This window comes from Heptranchias perlo, chromosome 4, assembly GCF_035084215.1.
Source record: "Heptranchias perlo isolate sHepPer1 chromosome 4, sHepPer1.hap1, whole genome shotgun sequence".
In the NCBI taxonomy this organism is placed as follows: Eukaryota; Metazoa; Chordata; class Chondrichthyes; order Hexanchiformes; family Hexanchidae; genus Heptranchias; species Heptranchias perlo.
The window spans coordinates 91,472,121-91,491,144 of record NC_090328.1 but is presented as its reverse complement, the minus strand read 5'-3'; the positions used below and the strand labels follow the sequence as shown (position 1 = coordinate 91,491,144).

Here is a 19,024-nt window from a genome sequence, read left to right as displayed (position 1 = left end):
CAATTTCAAGTCTTTGTATTTGAGTTTCTTCATGCCAGGAAGCATCCAAGTGAATGTACTGAACTTTTTCTAAAGTCTCAAAACCATTCCTATAGTGTGGATCCCAATACTGCACACAGTTCTCTAATTGAGGTCTTAGTTTTATATCGGCTCATCAATACCTCAGCTTTTATATTCTACACCTCGTGATAGAATTACTAGTTTTATTTTTGAAGAACTGCCTCATCAACCTACCTTTAATGTCCCGTGAATTTGTACCCCCAAATCCCTCTGCTCTTCCACAGCACCAAGCCTACTCAGTATAATTACTTCTAATATAGCTAATATTCATACATTGGGTGTTGGAATGAGTCCTACTCTTGAGTTTTTAGGATCTTTCAGCTAGGGCTGTAATCCAGTTTGTTTAGCAGCTCAATCCAGAGAGCTGGGAAGGGTCAGAGGTCAAGCCCTTGGCTTCCTGTCCAGCTAGGGAAAAAAAGCTAGCTAAGAGAAACAATCAGTTCGTAGGACTGGCAAGGAGGGGTAGTAAGTGACACAGCATGTCCTCAAGATAGAGCCAGTCAGGTTCAGAGGAATTACTAGCCAGAAGAGTTATATTTAGCCCTTTAACAGTGACTATTTTAATTTTCTGTTACAAGGAATGCAAATGAATTAAATTGAAAGATTGATAAAACATTACTATCCGTTCACATTCTGATTGCAAAACAAACCAGTTTGATCATTTATATTTGGCCTTCTAACTAAAAAGAGTCAGCCCATCTTTTAGAAGATTGGAGAAGCACATATGGCACTACATGCCAGATTTTAGTATCCAGTTCATTTAACAAAGGATTTCATGGTTACAGCCCTGAGTGATATATCTAGAAATTGTTCAGTCAAGGAAAACTGCTGATTGTAAAGGAAAAGGAATCTGCTCATGAGAGACCAGTCAAGCGGAACCGAAGAGACTACCTAGTGTATACTTTTAAAGTTGTAAGAGTTGGGGCAATGGTAATCAGAGAACACGCTAATCAAGGAACAATTTTATTTGAAGGTAAAGTAATCTATTACACTTAACTAGACCAGCTTCAATAGATATCAATATCGGCTTTTTGCCAAGTCTCTGATGACTTGGATCAGAGGAGTGGGGCTGAGATGAGCTGGAGATTCTCATGGGTCTCAGGATTCCCAACATCTCTCCATTGATATGTGAACACTGATGTTTAAGTTCTTTGGATATGAAGCTGCATGTTCACTTCTTCAAAGCAGAACGGTATGTGAGTGCAAAAGACAAGGCTGAAGCATTTGCAACCATCTTCAGCCAGAAGTGTCGAGTGGACAATTCATCTTGACCTCCTCCCGATATCCCCACCATCACAGAAGCCAGTCTTCAGCCAATTCGATTCACTACACGTGGTATCAAGAAACGGCCGAGTGCACTGGATACAGCAAAGGCTATGGGCCCCGACAACATCCCAGCAGTAGTGCTGAAGACTTGTGCTCCAGAACTAGCAGTGCCTCTCGCCAAGCTGTTCCAGTACAGCTACAACACTGGCATCTACCTGACAATGTGGAAAATTGCCCAGGTTTGTCCTGTTCACAAAAAGCAGGACAAATCCAATCCGGCCAATTACCGCCCCATCAGTCTACTCTCAATCAACAGCAAAGTGATGGATGGTGTCGTCAACAGTACTATCAAGCGGCACTTACTCACAAACGCTCAGTTTGGGTTCCGCCAGGACCACTCTGCTCCAGACCTCATTACAGCCTTGGTCCAAACATGGACAAGAGAGCTGAATTCCAGAGGTGAGAGTGACTGCCCTTGACATCAAGGCAGTATTTGACCAAACGTGGCACCAAGGAACCCTAGTAAAATTGAAGTCAATGGGAATCAGGGGGAAAACTCTGGAGTCATACCTAGCACAAATGAAGATGGTAGTGGTTGTTGGAGGCTAATCATCTCCGCCCCAGGGCATTGCTGCAGGAGTTCCTCAGGGCAGTGTCCTAAACCCAACCATCTTCAGCTGCTTCATCAATGACCTTCCCTTCATCATAAGGTCAGAACTGGGGATGTTCGCTGACGATTGCACAGTGTTCGGTTCCATTTGCAACCCCTCAAACAATGAAGCAGTCCGAGCCCGCATGCAGCAAGACCTGGACAACATCCAGGCTTGGGCTCATAAGTGGCAAGTAACATTTGCGCCAGACAATGACCATCTCCAACGAGTGTCTAACCACCTCCCCTTGACATTCAACGGCATTACCATCACCAAATCCCCCACCATCAACATCCTGGGGGTCACATTGACCAGAAACTTAAACTGGACCAGACATATAAATACTGTGGCTTCAAGAGCAGGTCAGAGGCTGGGTATTCTGCGGCGAGTGACTGACCTCCTGACACCCCAACGCATTTCCACCATCTACAAGGCACAAGTCAGGAGTGTGATGGAATACTCCACTTGCCTAGATAAGTGCAGCTCCAACAACACTCAAAAAGCTCAACACCATCCAGGACAAAGCAGCCCGCTTGAGTGGCACCCCATCCACCACCCTAAACATTCACTCCCTTCACCACAGTGGCTGCAGTGTGTACCATCCACAGGATGCACTGCAGCAACTCGCCAAGGCTTCTTCGACAGCACCTCCCAAGCCCGCAACCTCTACCACCTAGAAGAACAAGAGGAGCAGGCACATGGGAACACCACCAACTTTTTCTTTTATTCATTCATGGGATGTGGGCATTGCTGGTGAGGCTGGCATTTATTGCCCATCCCTAATTGCCCTTGAGAAGGTGATGGTGAGCTGCCTTCTTGAACCGCTGCAGTCCAGGTGAAGGTTCTCCCACAGTGCTGTTAGGAAAGGAGTTCCAGGATTTTGACCCAGCGACAATGAAGGAACGGCGATATATTTTCAAGTCGGGATGGTGTGAGACGGAGGGGAATGTGCAGGTGGTGTTGTTCCCATATACCTGCTGCTCTTGTCCTTCTAGGTGGTAGAGGTCGCGGGTTTGGGAGGTGCTGTCGAAGAAGCCTTGGTGAGTTGCTGCAGTGCATCATCAGTGGTGAAGGGAGTGAATGTTTAGGGTGGTGGATGAGTACCAAGTAGACACATTCCAAGGTATGAGCCACCCAGGAAGCTGCCTCATACAAGAGTTAGAGTGCCGTAGAAATGCATCTCAGTATGGTCTCAGCAGAAACCCAAAACGAGTGACTCCTCCCCCTCCAGATTGCTCATCTACAGCAGATAGTCGATTTTATCATTTAATTTTGTAGTAACAGCTTTCTCACAATCAACCAAACACTGAATACCGCTTTTTAAAGACACAACCTTAAACCTAATCAATAAACTGGATTCAATCCAAACAATTCAATGAGAAATTAAGTACATCCTGGACTGTTCCACAACTCCATTCAACTTGAGATTTGCTTCCAACAGGACATGTTAAAATTGATTTATACTTCACCTTCCAAACACATCCACAACTGTAATTTCAAAGATAGTTTCAAGGCTAGGCTACACTGCATTAGCAAATCTTATGAAGTTTGAATTCACTACATGGCACCTCTCCTAGATGGCTTTAAAGGGAACATATTCTTTCAATATAGTGCATGGTGAAAAACAGAGCAGCTGTAACAATATAGGCATTAGTACACTAAAGCAGATGGTTCAAGGTAAATTGGGCAGTATTTAGGCTATAGTTTTACCTTCAAAATTTACAAATGGAAAGCAAAACTAAGCCTGTTTTTATTTTGTGGCATTACTAACTAATTTCATAGTGTTAAGGGACACACTTGTACCTGCAAGTAGAAAGTCACAATGCTGCAGCTAGGGCTGTAAACCAGCAATGCTCTGACATGAACATTTACATTCCTATCAGGACATTTAAATGTCCTCCTTTTGGATCATTACTTGCTATACAGGGAAGAGGGAAGAGTACATCTTAATGTTCTGCAGGGAACGGTTAAAATTCCATTATTGCTCCTTCATTTAAGGCTTTCTGTATAAAGCCATGCCATAAAAACTTTGAATGGTAAACTTAAAGACAACATAATCATGTTTTACCACAAACTGTTGATCTTTATACGCAGAAAATAAATGCCAAAAAGTGGAGAACTTCAGCTGAAAGCATTACAGCCATAGCTAGTGTTCCTCGTTTGTACACACGCAAGTATAAGAAAATTTGAAATTATATAGCAACTTGCACATCCTCAATGTCTCAGAGCACCTCAACGGCAATTCAAAGTATAATACCTTCTGTAAAATAAACAAAGCAACCAATTTGCACACAAGGTTCCACAAACAGCAATGAGATGAATGACTAGTGTTCTGCTAGTGTTGGTTGCGGGATAAATGCTGGCTAGGACACCAGGAAACCTGCCCGGCTCCTCAGAGGGATACCTTTGGGATAATTTACATCCACCTGAACAGGCAGATGGGACTTTGGTTTAGTATTGCATCTAAATGACATCGCCTCTAACAATAGAACATACCCTCCATTCTGCAATGAAGTATTAGCCTAGACCACAACTAAGTCCTAGTGACGCTTAAACTCATGACTCGAGTACTAGCACTGAACCAAGCAAACATAAATTAAGCACTCAATGGCCTCCCACCCTCCTTCATGAATTGCAGCTGCTTGTCCAAAACTCCACCGCTCATGTCCTGTTCCACATATCTGCTGGCTACCCATCCCTCAAGATATTAAGTTGCAAGTTCCTGTTCTTGTCTGTATGTCCCTCCACAGCCTTGCCCCACCCTATCTCTGCAAGCTCCTTCAATTGTGTATTCCTTGCTGAATGTTCTGCTCCTCTGATTCTGGCATTTACATCCCACCATTGTTGGTAAAATCTTAAGTTGCATCAGGCCAGCTTTTTAGAACTCCATCTCTAGACCACTTTGCCTCTACAAAATCTTCTCAAAACCCATCTCTTCAGCCAAGCTATCTGCTTCATTTTCTAATCTCTTCCTGGGGCAGCATTCTCAATCTTATTGGGAAAGTGTTTCTATATTAAAAGGCATTATGTAAGCTGTGGAATTTTCCACTTGAAAGTTTGCCATGATTTATTTTGTATTCCAAGTGGTTGGGTGATTGACAATATCCATCAGAACACTAAGAAAATGAAGGAAATCATAGAAGGACTACATTCAATTAAGGAAGTTTTGGATAAAAAGATCTGAATTTAAACATTATGTAAGCAGAAGCCCTTTGGTAACAAATACTGTCAGGTATTTGGAGTTTAATTGTATCTCACCATGAAGCCCACTCTTTAATTTGGAGGGGGGGGGGGGGAAGAGGGAGAGGGAGGAAGAGAAAGAGGGCAAGATAAATTCAATTTAGAGACCACAATTACATCAGTTTTTTGTTCTTCGATCTGAGCTCTTGGTCTTTGCATCCAAAGAAACAGCTTTAGTGAATGGAACAAGTCAATTAAAGAAATATGGTCTCAGAATGACCCCCAAAAGTGTTGCTCTCTGCACTTTTTGGGACAAAGTGAATCAATTTAGGAGGATCATTGGGACTGTTTGATATAGGTTGAAGATGGCTCAACCCCATCAGAAGAGAATCAGGTCTGTACAGAGGCTATTAATTCAGCCATTTTAAATGATTAACAACAGCAGTTTAGGCACAAGATAATCAGAAGTTGTGGAATCAAAAGGGAAGAGGCTTTCCACCACACTGTGATTACTACATCTCTGTAGAACGGAAAGTGTCAACAGGATGACTGCGAGTCATGGAGAAGTGGGACAAGAAGTCTCTGCTTTGTTGCAAAGCCACAAATTGGGAAAAGACATCCTGTGAGAATAACGGACCTAGTTCAATGAGCCTGGGCACCAGACTACAAGTTAACTCCCACTATGCTGTACAAGCCACTGTTGCTATAATATGTCAATCAATACATATGGCCAAAAATCCTCCAGACAAGAGGACACAAGAGCATAAGTAAATAGTGGGGAAAGTTACAAGGATTAATCACACACCAGTTAAGCTAGAGGGAAGAGGTACCCAATAGTGGTGCCATTATTTCTGGCAGTACTAAAACAGGTCCAAGAAGCAGAAGAACAGGATCATAGAACCGGATCATAGAACCCATCACTTGTACAGCAATGGGTTTTTTTGGAAAGCAGGAGAAAAGATAGAGAGAGTGGGAAAATGGAAGAGAGCGCAGGGGAAGAGAGAAATGGAGCAAATGAAATACTTTTGAAGTGTCACAGAATCATAGAATAATAGTTCTGAAAGAGGCCCATCATATCTGTGCCAGCTCTTTGAATAAGCTATCCAATTTGTCTCACTTCTTCCCCCCCCCCCCCCCCCCCCACCAATGGCCCTACAAATATTTCCCCTTCAAGTATTTATCCAATTCCCTTTTGAAAATTACTATTGAATCTGCTTCAACCACCCTTTCAGGCAGTGCATTCCAGATTATTACAACTCTGTGTAAAAACAAAATCTCATCTCACCTCTGGTTCTTTGACCAATTACCTTAAATCTGTGTCCTCTGGTTACTAATCCTTCTGCCAGTGGAAACAGTTTCTCCTTATTTACTCTATCAAAACCGTTCATAATTTTGAACACCTCTATTAAGTCTGCCTTCAGCCTTCTCTACTCCGAGGAGAACCACCCCAGCTTCTCCAGTTTCTCCACATAACTGAAGTCCTGCATTTCTAGTACCATTCTAGTAAATCTCCTCTCCACCCTCTAAAGGCCTTGACATCCTTCCTAAAGTATGGTGCCCAGAATCGGACACAGTAATCACTTGTAATGTTGCAGCCAAAATGCACACAGCAAGGTCCCATAAACAGCAATGTGGTAACAACCAGACCATGTTTTTGTAATGATATTGGTTCAGGGATAAATACTGGCCAAGACACTAGGCAGAGACTAAATTTCATTTCCAAATTAAAGGCAGTAGAACCGTAATGCAACAATGGATGCAGCAATGTGACCCAAATGTGAGTAGTCACTCCAAAGCTTGAGGGATGCATGAAAGATAAAAGCAGAGCATCGATAAAGTCCAATGGGGCAGAAGGCTACTACTATGGAACATGACAAACTGAATCTTTGGTATAACTGGCAACATAGATGACACTGAATGTTAACTATTCAAGTGACATCCCACAGTTCAGGCATATTAAGACTAGTGGGAAAAACAATAAACCCACCTCAATGTTGAAGAATCTTTTAAGGCCTGCTACTAAACGCAAGAAAACTAAATCTAACATTTATTTTGAATAATGGATTAAAATCAAAAAGGAAATCACAAGTGGTAGATTAATGCACTACCCAGAGCAATGTGGAAGTTAAATACAAAGTCTTAAATTACCAAGGTAAAAAAGGCTCAGTCCTTCATCGCAATGTTCTTGTAAAGAACTCAGTTTGTTGAAGATTTCAACACTGATCTAGCCAGTATGATTAGACACTCAGGGAACCTTTGGGGGCGGGGGGGGGGGGGGGGGGGCGGGGGGGAGAGGAGGAGGAGGAGGAGGAAAAGGGTGGGTGAGGGCAAGTACAGGTTAAGGATCATGAGGCCAAGGGGCCACAGTCATGTGGCGAATACCAAAATGGTAGGTGGGTCAGTGACTTGCATACAGCGCCACCTAGTGGTCAAAGACCTGCAGCTTAGTCCACAGTGCAGCCAATTGCCCAGAGGCCCGCATCTACAGCACAACAGGTAAATGACCACTCGGGTTCTTCCCCCATTGTTAAATGCTGACAAAAGCATTGTTCAAAAATTGTGATGGAATGCAACACTGACAGTAATGCGTGCCATACTAGATGAGTAAACTGCCTGTGGCATTGGCTGGTCACTATTAAAACATCAGAATTGGGAAACTTAAAACAAATTGCTTGAGCAACTTAAAGGCGAGAGACCCCAACAGGAGAGCTGACAAACTGGGAAATGCTCACATTGCAGTTTACAAAATGGTAAATATCAAGAGTATAACCAAAAATTGAGATAATAGGAAGCAAGTTTGTGGACTGAAGTGTGTGCCACACTTAAATTTAATATAAATGAACAAATCAGATTGGTAGTACTAATGAACTGGATCGAGTTGCGATTTATTGAGTCATTTTCCTGTACTGATAGGGAGTTTTGAATTATGTTCACACCAGTTCTGGTTGTTCCAGCAGTTGATGGTGTTTTTTTTTAAAAAGGGGATTAAGGCGTGACAAGCAAAACTTTGCACATGAAATGTTGCCATTATTTTTACCATGTGTTCAGTGTAATTGGAAGAGTAGATTCTAATGATTACCAAACAACAAAGATAAGGAACTACAGAAAAAGGGTTTTTTTTAAAAAAGGAAAATCCTGGAAGCACTAAGTAAAAGGGACGTTCTGGATTAAAAGTCATGCAAGTAGCACCACGTACTGTTGCAGACAAGTTTGATAGAGAACGATGTAGTTCAAATTTTGATTCTCACTAAAAATTCACTCAGGCCCAATGGTCTGATATATTTAGGCAAGCTTCCTGTACTCAACCTCTCCATTAAGCTTTGAAAAAAATAAATTCTCAGTGCATGGTATTTTGTACCTCCAGGTGTGAAGGCAGCCTGGACGGAATTGTAAATCAGATTATGTAAAAGGCTGCATCTGAATATGGAAAAACTTAAATAAAGCAGGTAGCCATAATCTGGTTACTTTCTTTAGCTTGTGAAAGGGATCAGGTAAATGCAATATCTGACCTTTAATTTGTGCCAAACTGCTCGTCTGACATCTGGTCTTGGATGAGCTGCAATTTCCTCCATCTAAACAGTAAAAAGTTCAAAGCCATCATTTTCAGCCTTTGGCTGAAACACTATGTACCGTCAGCACCAACTCCACTGCCCCCCACCCAACCAGCCACCAACTTTGGCTGAACCAGACTGGTTGCAACCTCAGCATCCTGGACTTCTGACCCAATATCCTTTCCATCACAAAAACTGCCACCTCCATAGCATTGCATGCCTGAGAAACCCTTATTCAAGCCTTTGTCATCTTGATTCTAAGGGCCTCCCATCCTCCTTTAGTAAAGATCAGCTAATGCAAAAATATACTGCCTGTATCCTATGCTAAATCCAACTCCCACTCACCCCATTCCCACTGTTCTCACTGACCTACACTGTCCTAGTCCAATACCTCAAATTTAAAATTCTTATTCTTGCATTTCAATCCCTCCATGGCCTCATCCGTCCCCATTTCTAACCTTCATCAGCCCAAAATTCTGACTCTGGCCCTCTCCTCTCTTCTCCCCCACCCCCACTTCACCCCATTGGCAGCCATGCCTTCAGCTGCGTAGTTCCCATGCTCTGAAATTTCCTCCCAAAACTCCTCTCTACCTCCCGCGCACTTAAAATCCATCTCTTGCCTTTCGTCACCTCTTATCCATCCTTTTTTGGGTTGGTGTCTTTTCATATGCCTCTTAGAGCATCTTTGGATGTTTTCCCCACATTAAAAAAGGAGCTATATCAATCCAAATTTGTTGAGAAAATGGTTATTTTCTAAGAATTTGCTTAATCAATACTGATTGCCTAGTCTCAAATGAAACTTCTTCAATGGCAAACAAGAGGGAGCAAGCAAAGTAATAACATTTGCAGGAATGCAGTTCAGCATTTGAAGCAGGTTCCATACTAGCAAGTTATTTGCTATATTTTCTGTATGAGTGTTTCCTCTAGACAACAGAAAGCAGCTAGAGATCAGACCTGCAAATCATCATTCATTCATTGTTATGTGAAGGGCTGAGGCCAACCACGCAGGACACCCAAATTCAATAGCAGTAAATAAAGTTAGTGATGAACTGATGCTAGGCCTGGGTTTTAAAAGTCCAAGGAATGATTTAAGGAGGAAAGAGGCACCAGCAAATTTAAAGTTCTGGGAACATAGGAAGAATAGGCCATTTAGCCCCTCGAGCCTGTTCCGCCATTCGATGAGATCATGGCTGATCTGTGATCTAATTCATATACTCTCCTTAGCCCCAGATCCCTTAATACCTTTGATTGATTTTTGTTAACTAATCTTAGATTTAAAATAAATTGAGCTAGTATTAACTGCCATTTGCAGAAGTTCCAAACTTCTACCACCCTTTGCGTGTAGAAGTGTTTCCTAACTTCACTTCTGAAATCCTGGCTCTAATTTTGAGGCTATGTTTCCTAGTCCTAGACTCCCCAACCAGTGGAGAGTTTCTATCTACCCCATCAGTTCCCCTTAATATCCTGAAAACTTTGAGCACCTACCCATTATCCCTACACTCTGTCTCCTGCCACTCAACCAATTTCCTAACCAGGTCACCTCTTAAAAAATTCAATCAGGTTCGTCAGGCGTGACCTACCTTTTACAAATCTATGCTGGCTCTCTGCCCAGCTGAAAACTTTCAAGGTGTTCAGTCACTATCCTTAATTATAGACTCTAGTAATTTACCAACAGATGTTCAGCTAACTGGTCCATAATTCCCTGTCTCACCTTTAACAAAGCGACATGTGCAATTTTCCAATCTAAAAGGAACGGTTCCTGAATCGAGAGAACTTTGCAAGGTTATAGTTAGGGCATCTCTAATGGTCTCCTACTTCCTTTGAAACCCTGGGAGAGAAACCATCTGGCCCTGGGGATTTGTCACTCTTTAGTGCCATTATTTTCTTCATTACTGATAATTTGCTTACATTAATTATGGCGCATCTCCGATTCAAAATTAGTTTCTATGGAGTGTCCAGCCTGCTATCCTCTTCCTCTACAGTAAGTACTGACACAAAGTAATTATTTAACATGTCTACCATTTTCCCCCATTTTCATTTACAATATCACCATGATCAGTTTTTAAGGGGCCCACATTGCTCTTGACCACTTTCCTAATATAACTGAACATTTTATGTTGATATCCCTTGCAAGTATCTTTTCATAATTTTTGTAGCTCTTACTATCTTTTGTGACACCCTTTGCTGTTCTTTGTATCTCTCCCAGTCGCCAGGATCTGCACTTTTTAAAAAAAAGTTTTATGTTGTCTCTTACTGTTTTTTTTGGCAAGTAGAGCTCTTGCCCTTTAGGGGTATAAACTGGTTCTGTATCCTCTTAAACTTCTTTTATGAAGACCTCCCACTGATCTGTCATTTTACCCATTAAAAGATTTGCCCATGAAAACCACTCTCCCTTTGCTACATGCTTGTCTAATCTCTGCATTTATATATTCAGTCACTTCACAGCTGCTCCCAGGGGACCTATAAACAATTCCCACTACAGTCTTAAATCCTTTTCTATTTCTTAGTTCTATCCATAAAGTCTCCACTGCCCGCTTACATTATATCCTCTCTCGTCATTGAAGTAATTTCATCCTTAATCACCAAGGCTATTCCTCCCCCCCTAACAGTTTCCCTATTCATCCTATAGGCCTTAAACCTAGGATATTCACTTCCCAGTCCTGACAGTCTTGCAGTCACGTCTCAGTAATGGCTACCATTACTCCAAGTTGTACCAGCGCCTGCAATTCAGTTTGTTCCTTATATTCCATGCTTTTGTATTAACGCTTATTGGGCCCCACCCTAACCTTTTCTTCTACTCCAATGTTTCTCGTCTCTTATCCCGATTTAATTTTTTAGTTTTCCCTTTACTTGTAGTGCCTAAAGCATAATTTCTGACTATTACTCTACTCTTCCTTTGTTTGTTTTAGAATTATTTATACTATTTTTTTCACCTGAGCCCTCCCCATTTACTAGTTTAAAATCCATGTGACCAACCTATTTATCCTTTCCGCTAGGACCAAGGCTTCTTCGACAGCACCTCCCAAACCCGCGACCTCTACCACCTAGAAGGACAAGAGCAGCAGGTACATGGGAACAACACCTGCACACGTTCCCCTCCAAGTCACACACCATCCGGACTTGGAAATATATCGCCGTTCCTTCATCGTCGCTGGGTCAAAATCCTGGAACTCCCTTCCTAACAGCACTGTGGGAGAACAGTCACCACACGGAGTGCAGTGGTTCAAGAAGGCGGCTCACCACCACCTTCTCGAGGGCAATAAATGCTGGCCTCGCCAGCGATGCCCACATCCCGTGAACGAATAAAAAAAACCCCGGTTCAGGTGGAGCCCCTCTGAATGGTACAAGCTCCTGCCTGTCCCAGTACTGGTGCCAGCATCTCTTGAAATGGAACCCCTCATTCCCACACCAATCCTTCAGCCACGTGTTCACCACCTGAATCTGTTTATCCCTACACCAATTTGCACGGATAATATTCCAGAGATTATAACCCTTGAAATCCTGTTTTTTTTTAAATTTAGCTCATAGTACTCTGAACAGGACCTCTTGCCTACTCTTTCCTATGTTGTTGGTCCCAACATGGACCACAACGACTGGATCCTCCCCCTCCAATATCCTTTCAAGCTGGTTTGAGATGTCCCTCACCCTAGCACCAGGTAGGCAACATACTATGTGGGACTCTTGTTCCTGCTTACAAAAGGACGCTATCTGTCTCCCTAATTATTGAATGCCCTACAACTATTGAATCACGCTTCTCCTCCTCCCCGCTTTGGATAGCCTCCTGTTCCAAGGTGTCATGGTCAGCATTCTGACTGTTTTTCCGACAGTCTTTATCCTTATCCTCACAGGTAGCAAGTACATTATATTTGTTGGATAGGATCAGTTTCTGCAGATCCTCGTTCTCCATCTCACCTGGGTTCCCTTTACTCTATACACTATTGGTCACACCAACCTAGTTCTGATCCTGTGCCTCTCTATGAGGTGTTACCAAGGTCTGGAGCAAACTGTTCAGATACTCCTCCCCCTCCCTTATGTGTCGGAGTGTCTCCAACTCGCACTCCTGCTTAATGTCTGCGAGTTGGAGAGATTAGAGGTGGAGACATCTACTGCCAAAGTGTGCGCGTGGAACGGTCTCGCTGTTCACAAACTCCCACATACTGTATTCCCAACACAACCTGCTCTGCCATATTTTAGTGTATATTTATGTTTTTTTTAAATTCGTTCATGGGATGTGGGCGTCGCTGGCGAGGCCGGCATTTATTGCCCATCCCTAATTGCCCTCGAGAAGGTGGTGGTGAGCCGCCTTCTTGAACCGCTGCAGTCCGTGTATAGATAATCTGTTTTGGGCTTTTAAAACATTTTTTTTTAAAAGTTAGCACCTCCTTCCCCCTCTACACCTAATTCCTACCCATTAATTTCTCAAGCTTCCACTCAGTTCACGATCCACTCCGTTCGCAATGCGCTATGCTTCAGCAGATATTTTCTAATTTATACACCTTTTGAGAACACCAGTTACAACTGCTCAATCAGCTTCCAGCTCACAGTAATTACCCCTTATTAGTCAATCAGCTATATGATTGCCTAGTTAGCTGCTACTGCCTTGCAGCTTGTTAACTATTTAACTAACTTGCAATTTCTTTAAAATTTAACTTGGAACTTTAAAACTAAATTTTAATTTCACTTTACCCACTACTTTGCCAGAGTCCCACTCACACCAAATTCTCAAGTTCCTGCTCAGTTCACTATCCATTCTGCTCGCAATGTGTGCTGTGTTTCAGAACACAACAATGCTTGGAATGAAAAAAAGCCATTTGGCCTGTCAATATTGATGTTTCCATAATCCATGCATTACTCCCTTAACATCTCTCCTCAATGTGATTATACCCTTCCTATTGCCCATGTGACTCATTTCTAACCCTCAATCCCTTTGACAGGTATTGATCCACTTCTTTGGCCCAGAATTAAATTCTCTTGTAGACTTTCCACAGATCTACTATTTTATAGAAACAGAAGACCATGTAACATCTTGATTTTAAGAGAATTTAGGCAGGAGTCAGAGTACATGGAGCTTGGCAAAGCAAGCTTAGGAGTGACTGAAGGGTCTGAAGCAATCTGATTAGCTAAATGTTGCTACCTTGCACATCCTTTGAACCACAGCGTGGCTATTATTCAATGAATTTCTTGGTATTTCTTTCCTCCCTCTCATAAATTGATCACAGTAAACTTGGATACTTCAGACTTCACTACAATTTTGTTCCATATTGCCATGATTATAAAGTATAGTTCAAAGATAAATGATTCCACTTTGTACAAACAGTTCTGGCAAAAGTCAGAAGAAAAGGAATTAATGCACATGGAAGGTACGAGCATCCTGCTCCATTATGCCCTCCGAAAGTACACTTGTACAGACACTTAATAAGCATTTTGCAATAGTACTAAGACTCATTTATCCCAGCATATATTTAGTTGTCCGGCCAAACATGCCAACCTTGGACCATGGGTCACAAAACCTGAGTAAACCTGCCCAATGGCAATGTATTGGGGGAAACAAAGAATTACATTATACAGAGAACTGCACAAGAACAGCTGAAGCTAATTTAAGGCACAGGATCACCAGTATTATTGTTTTTTTTAAAAAAAGACTAAAATTAGTAATTCAGAGCAGTCTAATCCCAATGAAGCAAATATATCTCCCCACAGTTCACAGGTAGTCCTGGACAGTGGTTTAAAGATGTTTACAATGGTCCCAGTCTTGCTGCAGCCTCAATGAAAGTTCACCCACTGCTGTAATATAGAAAATATACTGAAGCCATATTATTACAACTGACTAGCTGAAGTTACAAGTTTTACTGATGAAGGAAGCAGCCCTTGGATGCGTCACAATACTCTCTGCCTACCACTTAAATATGCTTAGAAGCATGTAATTTTTGTTCTTCCTCCTCCAAAACCCCTAATACACCCCATACATTTGCTCTACTTCTGAATAGAGACGCAAGTACTGCTTCCTGTCCTTCCTCAAAAACTGCTTTGTATGCAATTCTCTCCCCACCGCCCTACCACAGTGGATTAAAGTAGTTCTCGCTGAAACTTACTGTGCAGGGACATTCTCCTCTTATCCCACTATCATCTTCTCTGCACCCCCCCCTCCACCTTCCGTTTTCATTGGCCAGCTTAATAGGGGGTTATTCAGCAAGGTAGGACTAAAGTACAGCTGCACTCAAGCATTCTCCTCCTACTGGGAGGAACCAGTGTGTGCTGGGGCCACAAAAAAAACATTTTTTTAAAAAAAAACTGACCTAAATTGATTTTATACAGTTTAAACAAAAAAGGTCTCCCCCTTCCCTGAAATCAGCCATGTTTCAGTTATTTGCAAGTTGTCTGCTGTATTTGTAGAAGTATTTTGAAAACTAATGCAGTTGTTAGTAGGTATTATCCTGCTCCATTACACATCTCAATTTGTCAACAGTTGCTAGAAATCCCAGGGCAGGTGAAATAAACCAGAGCTTAAACCAGAAGAGTAGGGCTATGCTGGGTGGAAAGTGGAGGGGAGGGGGGTGGAGAAGCAGCCATTTCTAAAATTAAAAAGTCACAAATTACTCTTCTGAAATATTATCCATTTTAACGTTAACTTAACTTCTACCTGGCTGTGTACTTAAAGGAAATGGCTGTTGAATAAATACAATTGAACAATTTGATTGCTTGTTTATGGTACATCCTGATTTGTGAATGGTAGGTTTGAATAGGGAAATAACTGCTTAATTTTCTGCCAGTTGCTCTTTCCTCATTGTACATTTAATTCATTTCACATTTAGTCACTTGGATATTTGATTTGTAAACTTAAAACTGTGCACAAGCATTATACTAGTCTAAATACTAAAAAGCATTAAAGTCTTACCAACCCTACAACCCACTGGAAGGGCATTCCATTTCCCTTTCAACAGGGCAATTTCTCCTGGGAAGGAAAGACCATGAGCCATTAGCTGACACTGTTGCCTTGATATCAACTGATGCCTATATGGGTACCAAGATTAATACCCTGTGGTATGACCTAGTTGGTCCAACATTAGTGGGACTGGGACAGTAGCCATTTAAACAAAATGACCATTTACTGCAAACAGTTTTCAATGGCTGAAAGTTTAATGAATTCAAAGGGGGATGTCCATGACCACATTTCACCTATGTAGTTAGGAGACTGCCCAGTGGTATCATCCCAGTCTGCAGTACTGCTATTACAATGTAGCAGTGAGCCTGGATTTGCACTTATACCAGAACTAAAGCATTAGATGGTGTCAAAGCAATAGCATTTGAGTGCTAGCCAGTGACCATGGCACTCTCACTTAAGCAATACCAAAACCACACCAGAATGAATGCTAATATATTTTCGCAAGAGGATAGAAATGGAGGGGGGGCGGGGAAGAGGAGGAGGAGGAGAAGAAGAGAGACCAAGGACACTGACTAGGTAATCTAGCTCAACTGGTGCATCTTGTTCACCATGTGCTTCTACATGGAGTTGGTATTGCGTTTGGAAATTGGAGTTGTTGAGAGGGTGGGGGGGGTGGTAATAGAATAGAAAGAAAGCCAAACTATGATCACCTTCCACATGAACTTGTTTTGACAAAATCTGCTCCATGCTCAAAATCAACGGGACAATAGAAGATGGGCGTCATATCACTGGCAAACAACCTTGGCATTCAAGCCAATTTTAAAATTAGCACACACAGCTAATGCATTTAAAGAAACAAGTGGGTCCTTAAAGCAGAACAAAATCTGAAGAGCAAGAATGTTAAATGAAGGTAGATTAGGTAAAGATGGACAAACACCACCAAGCTTGGGTTTAAAAATCATTAGATTGTAAGGTATACGCTACAGGATCTTAGTTTTAAAATAAAGGAGGGACAGGTAAGAATAAGACAGCATATTTTTGTCCCAGAGGAGAAATAAGAACTTCAGGAGGAGCAAGACCATACTATCAAACATAGAGAACACTTGAAGAGCCAGAGGCCACAAAATAATTGTTTATAAAATGCTTTGTAATTTGGCAGGGGGGTCCAATTTGATTTGCACGGGAATGTTGGGCACTAAAATACAAAAAAAGTCAACCATTCTTCCTACAAGAGAACTAGCTATTTGCAGGAAAAACACAGATTAGATTTTGGGTCAGGGACAATGGTTCTTCCATCAGAATTTCTACCACACCCCAGAACAAGATCATACACAGCAGAATGGAGGTTAAATTATGGGGATGGCGAGGGAAGGAAAGAGAGAGAAGAAAAGGCTAGAAGAAAAATGGAGATGTCCTGGGTTTTAATTTTTCAAACAGTCGGATGATAGCTACTCATTTACACAAAATGGAGGCTAAAAAATTTATTTTTTTTTAAAAATGAAGTCAATGCTAGGAAATCAAGCACCTTTTATATTGCATTCTTTGTCAGGCCACTGGAGTGGTGTTGGGCAAGGCCAATGCCACTAGGACTTCTGCAGCACCCTTCTAGAAAGAAACGTTGAAAAAGTCTGTCCAAACTAAAAACTGCATTAGTAATATATATTTATAAGAATTTGGATGGGCAATTAGATGTACTGCAATGCCACTGATCACAAAAACTTCTAGCAAACCAATAGTCATGGTTAGTTCTGGTCACCTGGACAAGAAGCATGGGCAAGCAGTCAGGCAAGCCTTCATGATCCTGCACTTGTGTAATGGATTTTGCTGGGCAGTTCTCTAATCTGTTCATCTTTTACACCAAATGACGTGAACTTCACTGTTGTGAACTGTAAAGAGCAGAGAATCAACCCCTTTAAAATAGTAAAAGGTGCTGTAACCTCTGGTACTACTGAGACATGTGGAAAATAGTTTTGTCCTAGCCACACAGAGTGGACATACAAGTAGACTATCTGTAGTGTTCAAATAATTGTTCACCTTCATTGCACTGAGCAACACCACCCTAGGTGCTGAAAATGATCCTAGACAGTAATTTGTTTTTCCAGTTGAGACTACCCAACCACATTTTATTTAATCGTGGGAACCAGGTTTGAACCTTGCATCATCCAAAGTCTCATTGTGCAGAGCTATACTATACCAGATGTGCACCCACTTTTAGCTGACTAATGCCAGTCATGTGCTTCAGCTGAGGAAATCATTTGAAGCTGCTCTACTCCTAGTAGCTAGCTTCAGAACTGAATACGGTACAGTTCTGAGAAGTCACCTGCTTTAGCCAAGAACAATGCATGGCAGATACAGTGACCTCTAATCTACCCCAGAAAAGTTTAAATCAGCAAAAATCAAATTCAGACTGCACCGAATACAACATACCAAGGTAGCACCCAATTCTTAATTCCACAAGTTTACCTTTATTGTTTTGGTTTGAAGTCTGAGACCATTTAGTGTGTTGATGGCTTTTTCAGCATCTTTTGGGTCCACATAGTTTACAAATCCATAACCAAGGCTCTGACCTGCAGAAAAGTAAGAGAATTGAAGTCAGTTGTGTACTCGTGGTCATTTTAGTACAATTACCAGTGTAGAAAACGACTGGTCAAAAAACAATGCAGTGGAGATTTTTACAACCACACCTCAAACTGATGCGACTTTATGCTATTGCACTACAGGAGAAGGCCTGGACTCTAGATTCAAAATCATTTAGACCAATTCGATGTGGACTAGTAATCCAGAGAATATAAATTCCAATCCCACCATGGCAGTTTGAGAATTTTGAATTCTCATTTAAAAATATGGAAATAGAAAGCTGATATTAGTAAAGTGACCATGAAGCTGTTGGATTGTTGTAAAAGCCAAACTGGTTCAACTAATGTCCTTTTAGGGAAGAAAGCCTGCTGTCCTTACTTAGTCTGGCCTAAATGTGACTTTGCCAGCACTGCACCCATCCGGAGAATTATTTTTTTTTAAAAAAGGAATGCGCAACTACAATTGAATTTTGAACTCACCCATCTTTAGTATTTATCCCATTTCCCCTTCCTACTCCAAAAGCACTCTGGACCAAGGCCATACTTTCTTTTTGTATATTTTATACATACACATTTCTGGAAAAAAGATCTTACGATGAAAATAGCAACTTAAATGACAATTCTAAACAAAGCCAAGAGTCGTGTTTTCTTCCATTTTACCACCACAGAAGCAGGCTTTACTTCAAGTGTAATTTTAAATGAGTGAACATACTAGTCTCAAGTCTATCATTTGTAATATGTTACATTTGAACTTCAAAAGCGCAGTAAAATGCTAGTCATTACATTATACAGATACACAAACTTTCACTGAACACTCAGATCTGAATTGGTGCAATCTTGATTGGCTGTAAGTCAGTC

The 19,024-nt window shown here is 41.6% G+C and overlaps 1 protein-coding gene across 1 annotated transcript in view; it reads right to left on the bottom strand.

The window, feature by feature from the left end:
* Nucleotides 1-19,024, bottom strand: part of elavl2 (ELAV like neuron-specific RNA binding protein 2) — a 77,662-nt gene that overhangs the window by 45,152 nt on the left and 13,486 nt on the right. The window contains exon 3 of the mRNA XM_067982236.1: nt 18,054-18,157. Coding sequence (XP_067838337.1) covers nt 18,054-18,157 — 104 coding nt within the window. The remainder of the gene's footprint in view (nt 1-18,053; nt 18,158-19,024) is intronic.